The sequence below is a fragment of the Vanessa atalanta genome, chromosome 2 (genome assembly GCF_905147765.1).
Source record: "Vanessa atalanta chromosome 2, ilVanAtal1.2, whole genome shotgun sequence".
Taxonomy (NCBI): Eukaryota; Metazoa; Arthropoda; class Insecta; order Lepidoptera; family Nymphalidae; genus Vanessa; species Vanessa atalanta.
Genome location: NC_061872.1, coordinates 11882484 through 11892469, shown reverse-complemented (window position 1 = coordinate 11892469; position 9986 = coordinate 11882484). Strand labels below are relative to the sequence as shown.

Below are 9986 nucleotides of genomic sequence, written 5' to 3'. Positions count from 1 at the left end.
AGACAAGGCCAGAAAACAACGCCGTTACCATTCAAACTGTACGCTGCGAACAACACGACAATATCAACATATGGCGAAAAAACACTCGAACTCGATCTCAACCTACGACGTCCATACAAATGGAAATTCATCGTTGCTGACGTGTCGAAGCCTATACTAGGAGCCGATTTTCTAAACCACCATCAATTGATCGTAGATTTAAAAAATCGAAGATTGATTGACGCCGTCACAAATCTCAAGATCAACGCTCCTATAACATCAACAGATACGCCTACAGTCCGCAGTATAGATATCCGCAACGCCTACCACGAAATATTAGCAGAGTTTCCCGGCACTACACGACTAACTGCGATGCAACTACAACCGAAGATTAACGTCGAACATTACATCGAGACACAAGGCCCGCCTATACATTGTCGCGCTCGACCGATCCCGCCACATCGATATGAAAAAGTCAAGAAAGAGTTCGAAAACATGATACAACAAGGACTCTGCAGACCGAGTAAAAGCCCATGGTCATCGCCACTGCACATCGTTCCTAAGAAAAACGGCGACATACGAGTATGCGGCGATTACCGAAGACTCAACGCGATTACAAAACCCGATCGCTATCCGGTACCGCGAGTCAAGGACTTTACGTATCATCTCTGCGGGAAAACAATATTTTCAACGATCGATCTCAACCGAGCATACCAACAACTAAGCGTAAGGGAAGAAGACATCGAGAAAACCGCTATTATAACACCAATGGGTTTATTCGAATTTCCCCGAATGTGTCCCGGATTAAAAAACGCCGGACAAACATTCCAACGCTTTATATACATCAAGTACTTCGAGGATTAGACTACGTGTTTCCATTCATCGACGACGTACTCATCGCTTCAAACAATGAAACCGAACATCGAGAACATCTCCGAACAGTTTTACGAAGACTCGAAGAGAATGGAATCACTATCAACCCCGCCAAATGCAACCTAGGCCAGTCTGAAGTCAAATTCCTCGGGTACATCGTTTCTAAAGAGGGAATTAAACCGCCTGAAGAAAAAGTAAAAGCAATAATCGACTACCCTAAACCGAAAACAATAGAAGAATTAAGAAGATTTCTCGGTATGCTTAACTTCTACCGTGACCACATACCGAACGCAGCTACAATACAAGCTCCGTTAAACTCATACCTACACAACGTAAAGAAGCGCGATAAAACCGTCATTCAATGGACCGAAGAAGCAACGCAAGCCTTCGAAGCGTGTAAGAAGAGCATAACCGACGCCACCTTACTCGCTCACCCTTCACATCAAGCTACTCTTGCGATATCCTGCGACGCATCCGATACATCCGCAGGAGCCGTCCTACAACAATACATCAAAGAGAAATGGCAACCTATCGCTTACTTCTCAAAGAAATTCTCCGACGCACAAAACAAATATTCAACATATGATCGAGAACTCCTATCTATCTACATGGCAGTTAAACACTTTCGCAAGATCTTCGAAGGACGACAAATAATAATATTCACCGACCACAAACCGCTTACATTCGCTATGAACAAGACGCAGACATCGAACGAAACTCCGCGGCGAACAAGACAGCTGTTATACATAAGCGAATTCACCACGGACATACGTCACATAAGCGGTAAAAATAACATCGTCGCAGACGCCTTAAGCCGAATCGAAGCAATAGCCTGCCCATCTACAATCAACTACAGCGAAATAGCGAACGCTCAAGAAAGAGACAGCAACATTCAACAATTATTACAACAGAACAACCTATCCTTCAAGAAAATAAATATCCCGAACACCGACAGCGAAATATACTGCGAAATATCTACATCTCAAATTCGACCTTATATACCCGAAGAATATAGAAAGCAAGTTTTTAACAGCGTACATAATATAAGTCATCCCGGAACCCGAACAACGCGCAAGATGCTTACGAAAAAATTCTTTTGGCCTTCAATGAACTCGGACATCGCTCAATGGACGAAAAGTTGTATAAACTGTCAAAAAAGCAAGATACAGCGTCACACGTCAAGCCACATCGAAGCATTCCCGCCAAGTGATCGTTTTCAACACATCCACATAGACATCGTCGGACCGCTTCCTACTACAGCACAAGGACATCGCTACTTAATCACTATGATAGACAGACAAACCCGCTGGCCCGAAGCTATACCTACCGCCGACATATCAGCTGAGACAGTCGCAGAAGTCGTCTATAACTACTGGATAGCAAGATTCGGATGTCCCGCCACACTAACAAGCGATCAAGGCCGACAGTTCGAAAGTCACCTGTTCAATAACCTTATGAAAATTCTCGGAATAAACAAAATCCGTACTACGCCATACCATCCGCAAAGCAATGGAATCGTCGAACGCTGGCATCGTACATTGAAGACTGCATTGCGAGCGAAGCTATCGAACACGAGTTCGTGGGGCAATGAACTCGCTACAGTACTACTTGGACTGCGAGCCGCACTACGCACCGATACCGGCGTTAGCACAGCTGAGCTTACCTACGGCTATAACCTACGATTGCCCGGCGACTTTTTCGACGCAAGCACATCCATACCTACATCTACGATGGATAGTACGTACGTCGAAAAGCTACGCGCGAACATCGCTCAATATAAACCTCAGCCGTTCGAAACACATCGAAACAATAAACACATCTTCGTGCATCAAGATCTACGTACATGCAGTCATGTGTTTATTAGAGTCGACGCATTAAGAACGCCACTTCAAGCACCATATGAAGGTCCCTATCGAGTCGTACAACGATCGAATAAGGTGTTTACGATTCAATTACCCGACCGTCAAACCAACATATCGATCGACCGATTGAAACCTGCATACGTGCTACCAGAACCAGAAGAACAAAATAACCTCACTCAACCAGATACAAACCTTGCCATTACCTTACCTTACCACAAAAAACCCGAGATACCTAACGCATCGAATAACCTGACGTCACAGCCTGTCAACATCAAAACAACAAGGTCAGGTCGCAACATCAAACTGCCGGTACGTTTCACTTGAGGGGGACTCCTGTAGCAGCACTTTGTAAGACGCCGTCGTTGAAACAAGATTAGTCCCGAAAAGGACTGTTTTGCGCACCGCGTTTATATTTCGTCGTTGAAACAAGATTAGTCCCGAAAAGGACTGTTTTTCGCACCGTGCTTATATTTCGTCGTTGAAACAAGATTAGTCCCGAAAAGGACTGTTTTTATTATTACGTCATGTTCGATTGAAACAAGAAACGGTACGCAAGATAGCTCTGATAAGAACTGTTTTTGGATTCGTTTATCTTCATATCTCTTCAAGCATCTTCATCTTTCTTCAACACTTCAAGAACTTCACTTCACAACACATGGCGAGTCGACACGGCGATCTTCGGTGCAGTCGTCCTTCTCCGCGCGGCGCTCGAACAAAATGGCCGGCGCGACGTGCCGGAGCGTAATTTATAGCTACGGTGTCGCGGGTATGCGAACTAGCATGATGCGCGCGCAGCTCGGCGTCGTCAGCTCGTGACGTCAGCGTGCGCGAGCAGGACGGAACGACATCTCCCGCCTCTTTTGTTACTTATTGTTTTTGTATACTGTTTTTTAATTGGCTAATTGATTTTGCAATTTTTGTATATATACCGGTGCAATTTTCGATTAAATCATTCATTCATTCGACCACTCATCAAGAGTATTATTCAAGAAGCCTGAACTCTCCTCTAAATATCATTTTTTCAAAATCAACAATTTTACCTATTAAAATTCGATTGACACCTGTACACCAACTATTGACTATTAAATAAATAGATAAATTAATTAAATAATTAATTAATATTAATTTATGGTCACTACAAGCAATCATTGCGAAATCACACCTACAATTTATAAAGAATAAAATTTTATTCTTTAAATCTTACATTATTTGAGGAGAATCTCTTAGACACGTAATAATCATAAAAAAAAATATATTTAGTAATTGAACAAAATCATCACATGCGTTAAATAAAGGGTTTTTTATGTAATCAATTGCATAATTGAAGGAGTTAGGATCAGTTTCCGATTCCAGCAAATCAATCAAACACTTTTTTTACAATTTTTAAATATTTTAGATTTGCTTTTCTTGATTAGGTACATAGCCTACAATAGCCTACAATATATATTTATTTTGCTTTTTTTGTGCAAAATCGAGTCACTAGATTTAATTTCATGCATTGTGGTATATAATCAAAGAATCAATCTGTTGATAGTCATCTTTTTCACAATTAGCGCTAATTGAATGAGGCGAATTCATATTATTAATCAATAGTGTTTTGTAGGCATTCACAAATTGCATGCATGTGGGTTTTACATTTCTAATTCCATTACTTCTGAGACAGCAAAATAAATTCTCGAGTGGATCTTGATTGAAATTTCTAGTTAATATATTTGTAATTTTAAAATTTTCATTTATATATTTCCACATTTCTTTAAATGTATTAATATTGTGTATCCAATTCTGGATAGATGGCACTTTTTCATACTTAAACGTTTCTGTGCCATCACGATTTTTTATTACTGTTTCAAATGAAGTTGATTTTTAGAATTGGTATCATTTCATCCCAGAACTGGAAGTGCTTAGAGTTATTTTTTAGACACCCCTTGAGAACTTTAGCTGTATCATGATATGAGCGGCCATTAAAAGAATCATATAATTTATCAAAGACGAGCAGTAGGTCAGCAGTATCTTTACATTCTGCTGGTAGGATTGGTCGTTCTGTAACAATGAAAGAAATGTTAAATTGTCAGCCAATTGAAAGGTATATTTCGTAATTCTTGCATTTGAATATTAAAAAAAAAACAGGTAGCAAGTACGAGCAAATAATTAGGTACGCATTCAACTTCTGACACACATATTTAATTATGACAGATTAATTCTTTTATCCAAAGCATAATTCAATGAATTCCACATGACACTCATTATGAACTTGCAAACAATACTTTCTTATAAAAAATGTCAATAAAATTATAACATTGTGCACTAAGATCTAAGCAAAATGCTAAGCTATTTTATTTCAAAATTACTTGCTAGGTATCTCATAACGGCAGACACTCGCTGACTGAAAACTTGAATCTGACTGAACCTTTTAATAACTTTAACATGATTGCGTTGATTTGTGGGACCTGAAATCAAAACAAACTATTTTTAGCAATGATCTTTCCACTTATAAAATGAAACCAGTCAAGTGCAAGTCTGTAATTTTTCTACAAGTGTCACGACGAAAATCGCAGTCGCAAGGAATCGGCGTGGAGGACCGTAACCTCCTTCTGTAAGACTGTCATGGTCCAAAAGGAGGCGGAGCGGGAACGGAAAAGGGCCGATCCAGCACGGCTCCGACGCCTGGGGCTTAAAAGATGGGGCATGACCCTGGGGCTGAGAACGCGTGAGATGACGGTCTCACGTTTTCTATTTCAGACGGCCCTGAGAAGGACGGCAGCCGGGATGTACCCGTTCTGCCGTACGCACTAGCGAGGAGTGCGTGGGGCGAGATCACCTTCTGGAGAAAGCTCCGCCGGAGCACTGCACAGGAGGGGCCGTCTATGCGTTATATGGACAGGATCCCTGAGTCTCCCCGGTCCTTGCCCATGATGGCCATTGAAGTCATTGTTGTGGGTAGGAGTCCCACATAACCCGGTATATGACTGTTATTAAAACATCTGCTGTGTTTATTTTAAACGATTGCCAATATTATTCATACTTTCAGTAGAATTTATTTTAAGCAATTTAGTAATAACACTACACATTTCATACATAAGTTATTTGAAAATCTTGCTTTGTAAAAAGGATACAGTGATAATATTATTCCACCGTTTATTTAATTTTTTCCTTAAATGGCATTGATTTTATGATGCGGCAGCAGTCAGATGATCTATTTATCATCTAATAAGTTTAATAACATTTTTGTATATACTGCAAAATTACCAAAATGAGCAGGGGAAAAGAAATGGTTATTTTAGTTTTATCCGACAGTGATAGTGGATGCAGGATAATTGCATATTATTCCTCTATCCACAGCAGATAAAATGCCATACGCCATCATCATCAAACATTGAAGTCAAACATCTACATTTTCTAATTAATGCAGAGATCATGGAAGTAAATTAATGCCGATGTAACCTACAAGAAACCAGGTCTGTAATACCTTATTGCGATGGTCGCAACTGACTATAATGAAACAAATATCCAAGAGTAGTTTCATGTGTGGATTTGTATCGGCAGAACAACGAACTGCGTTGCATTATAATTATGTTTTAGAACATGAAATCATGGGGTCCTTTCGTAAAAATATCCGTATCTAAAAGTAAATTACATACACAAGGAAAACGTGATAATAGTATTGGCTTCCAGGAAATAAACTGGTTTTCTATTTTTATTCCTAAATCTTGTGCTTTATTTATTGCTCTTAACATTTAGTGCTTATAGCACATAACTATAATTAGTGATAATTTTAACTACCGGATTTTACCAATAAGGTTTTGGCGAGCGCACAATGGAATTATACGTATTTTATTAAGTAGATGTCGAACATTTAGCACGAGAAAGGGGCACATTATGGTGGAGAAGTGTTCACAATGGTAGACTATTGAACAATGTTTAAAGCGGTCTAAATACACCTAAAATTTGTATTAAAAATATTCGTTAAGCGCGGGGCGCCTAAATAAACCCATGTTATATCTTGTAGCCCACGGCTTTGCTCGCGTAGAATTTGATTATATTGCAGATTCATTTATAATATTACGTTAATTTAAGTATAGGTACCCCATTTTTGTGGTTCAACTTTCGTCTCCAGACTGCCACAGAGCTCTAACTTCGAAAATGACTGACTTCCAAATCCTATTTCACCCCTTAGAATATACAGAAACGAAAACGAAATGAAATATGAATCTACTCATTTCTAATCAGGTGTCCAAAAATAAAGATTTACGCTTCTATCTTCAAAATGAAAGACTTCCAAACTATTTTCAACCCCTTAATGGTAGAAAATTCCTTCCTTTTTTATCCTTAAGAAAAAAAAATTAATTGTCAATTTTAATTGATGAGGTTCAGTACAAATAAGAATCAATTTCTTTTTATTTCAATACATGGCAAGAAATAATGTAGTAGTACTACAGCAGTACCTACTACGTACTTATTTAAAGAAAACATAAAAAAATGTATGCAATTTATTTTTATGATTGCTTATTATTATTGTTTAGTAGGTAGTTTTGCATAATACTTTTTATTTTTATTTTTGTAATTGTTTTTTTATCAATATTAACTTTTTTGTTGTATTATTTTTAAAATAAATGTTTTATTTATACAGAAAATATAATGATATAAAATGATAATAATAGTACTACATTGTTATAATACGTCTATATTTCTTTATATTATTAACAAATCTTATTAATAAAGATCACAATGACGCTTTGTGTTATATGAAAAACAATACAAAAATAGTAATTTGAAAAACATTAGACTTAAAAATTAGAAGACACTAACTCCTTGTCAATAAAGTCAACCTTTTAAAAAGCACGCTACTTTAATTTTTTATAGATAATTTGGATTTTTGCTTAATCAGACTAGTGCCCGTTTCCTGATTCAAAATAAATTCATAAATTGTAGGGCCACATTCAAAAGTATTGATATTAAGGATGTTACGTCTGTTTCAAAGTTGTCTATATGACATAGTAAAAGTGTTCATGGCTCATTTTGTAACTGAAAAATGATCTGTCATTGATATACAATAAGAATTGTGCAAATTTAGCAACCAAGTGTTAATCAAATATGAAAAAAGAAATTAACTATAACCAAAAATATGTATATAGTTCAGTACTTATATTGATTACATTAATAAATAAAAACGAGTATCCAATTTTTTAGACTACTCTTCTTCTTAACATTTGTTCAATCTAAAATCTACAATTGGTTTAAATTGTAACCACAGTTTCTCAAATTCATTCTGATATTGTCTAATAAGATCTTTCTGTGAAGTCACTATTACATCCTCCCAGTTGCCGGTTACAGCTTGGTTCGTCCAATTTAATGACCCAATAATCATCAATGGTGTACAATCTTCGTTTTCGACATCAAGATGCGAAGTGTCAATCAAACAAAACTTGTGATGCATCAAATGAGTCGACTTCATCCACCGGACCGGTATTCCAATTTTATCGAATCGTTTTATTCCTGTTCCACTAGCAAATGCCATATCAGCGTCCAATATCACACGTACCTTTACTCCGCGAATATGCAGTTTTAAAAGAACGTTTATTATATCTGGATTTGTTAAAACATACATGCAAACATCTACACTGTATCTAGGAGAATTTATGTAGTGTAATAAACGATCCGTACTGTGCGATATTTTGCAACGTGAATATTTGCTATGTTTTAAAGGTGAAGCGACATTACAAAACATAATAACTTCGTTTATTTCAGGCTTATCCTTCTTCCTCTTCTTGTGATAAATTTTGTAGGCTATATTAGACGCTAAAGCCACTGTAAAAACAAATAACAACGTCTTGCTAATACTGTTTAAAAACATTGTTCTCTACTACAAAACTTTCAGTAAATATTCTTTTCATTATAGATTAACACCAATTTGAGTAGCATAGGCCATAACAGTCACTATTTCAATAGATAATATTTAATATCACTAGGAAGAGAGTTTTTAACAATCTGTTTTTTTTTTAAATGCCTATTACACGTTATTAGTTTGTCATTTTTGGTTTTTTGGCAAGTACAGGTATTGTAGAATAGGCCACAGAGTAAATAACTAATAAGTACCTATCAGCAAGTAATATCACATTTTTGCTGATTGCTGGCCTGCTGGCCAAAACATTCGTTTATATTTCTAGTTTAATAGAAAATATAAACATTTTATAAAATTGTAATAAGAATATATTAATAGTAATAGTAGTTAATAATATATATTATATTGAACACTTGTTTCAAAAAATTAAAATAATAGGTTTAAATTTATTGCTTTATTTAATTTCTATTACTTACTAATTATTAGGGACCTCTCAACGAGCCTTACCAATTATTTCTGTTTTGTGATCTTACGTGTATATTTTTTGACTTGATGTTGCCATTTTACCATGCAGCGGTTTCCTTTTTCCCGTAGGGCCAGCTCATACGATGATTTTTTGTTATATGGTCTGGATTATGAGAAAGATATTTTTTTCCCGAATAAAATATGTACTTTATTATGAATGCTTTTTTTTTACCACAATCATAATGTCTTGTAAAACAGTTATTAATAATAATATATAGGATTCGGAAAGAGTTCGCCTTGTCTTACACCTCAAATATCTATTTCGGGGCAGGTTTTGTCTAATTTCGCTCGACTCACACTTTTCTAGAAAATATCATATATCAGTTCATGTTCAGTCTAATGGTGTTCTACATTCATGCAAGCTTCCCATATACTATCGTGTCGAAGGGTTAGGCGTAGTCGATAAATGATTGTTGTTGATAATTGTTGAAATAATATATTACAAGGAGAATTAGTGTGACTTTCCGAACATCATACATCAAGCTATCAGACGTCTTTTAAATGCATTCACTTTTTGGCGGGAAGCAGCGCGAAATACGGTCAGGCGTATCACTGTTAAACTGTTTTTGTAATAATATTAGCAAACCAGAAATTGATTAAGGTATTTTATTATTAATTAATTATTATGTTACATTCATGTAATCAATTTATTAAAAGTAAATTAGTTTTCTTAATAATATCATAAAGAATTATAACAATTGTCATCGCTACTCTTTTTATTTTGCTATTATATTCTAAACTCGTTGCCGTTGTCTTACGTGCGAAATTATATTATTGTTGAGTCAACTGATACAGGTTAGAAGTGAGAAAAATAAACACTGATAAAATTAAACGTATCATATAATTCAAAATATTATGAAGTAAAATCAGTACATATATTATTTACAATTTTGTAATTGCTTTCCATT

At 36.2% G+C, this 9986-nt stretch overlaps 1 protein-coding gene across 1 annotated transcript; it reads right to left on the bottom strand.

The window, feature by feature from the left end:
• Positions 1–7386: 7386 nt before the first annotated feature.
• Positions 7387–8727, bottom strand: LOC125071747 (mitochondrial cardiolipin hydrolase-like). Its single transcript, XM_047682111.1, has one exon. The coding sequence runs from the start codon at positions 8563–8565 to the stop codon at positions 7915–7917; it is 651 nt and encodes a 216-aa protein (XP_047538067.1). The 5' UTR covers positions 8566–8727; the 3' UTR covers positions 7387–7914.
• Positions 8728–9986: the final 1259 nt, after the last annotated feature.

Bases quoted from the DNA above. Each gene is read 5' to 3' on its own strand.
- LOC125071747 (XM_047682111.1), bottom strand. From the start codon at position 8,565: ATGTTTTTAAACAGTATTAGCAAGACGTTGTTATTTGTTTTTACAGTG.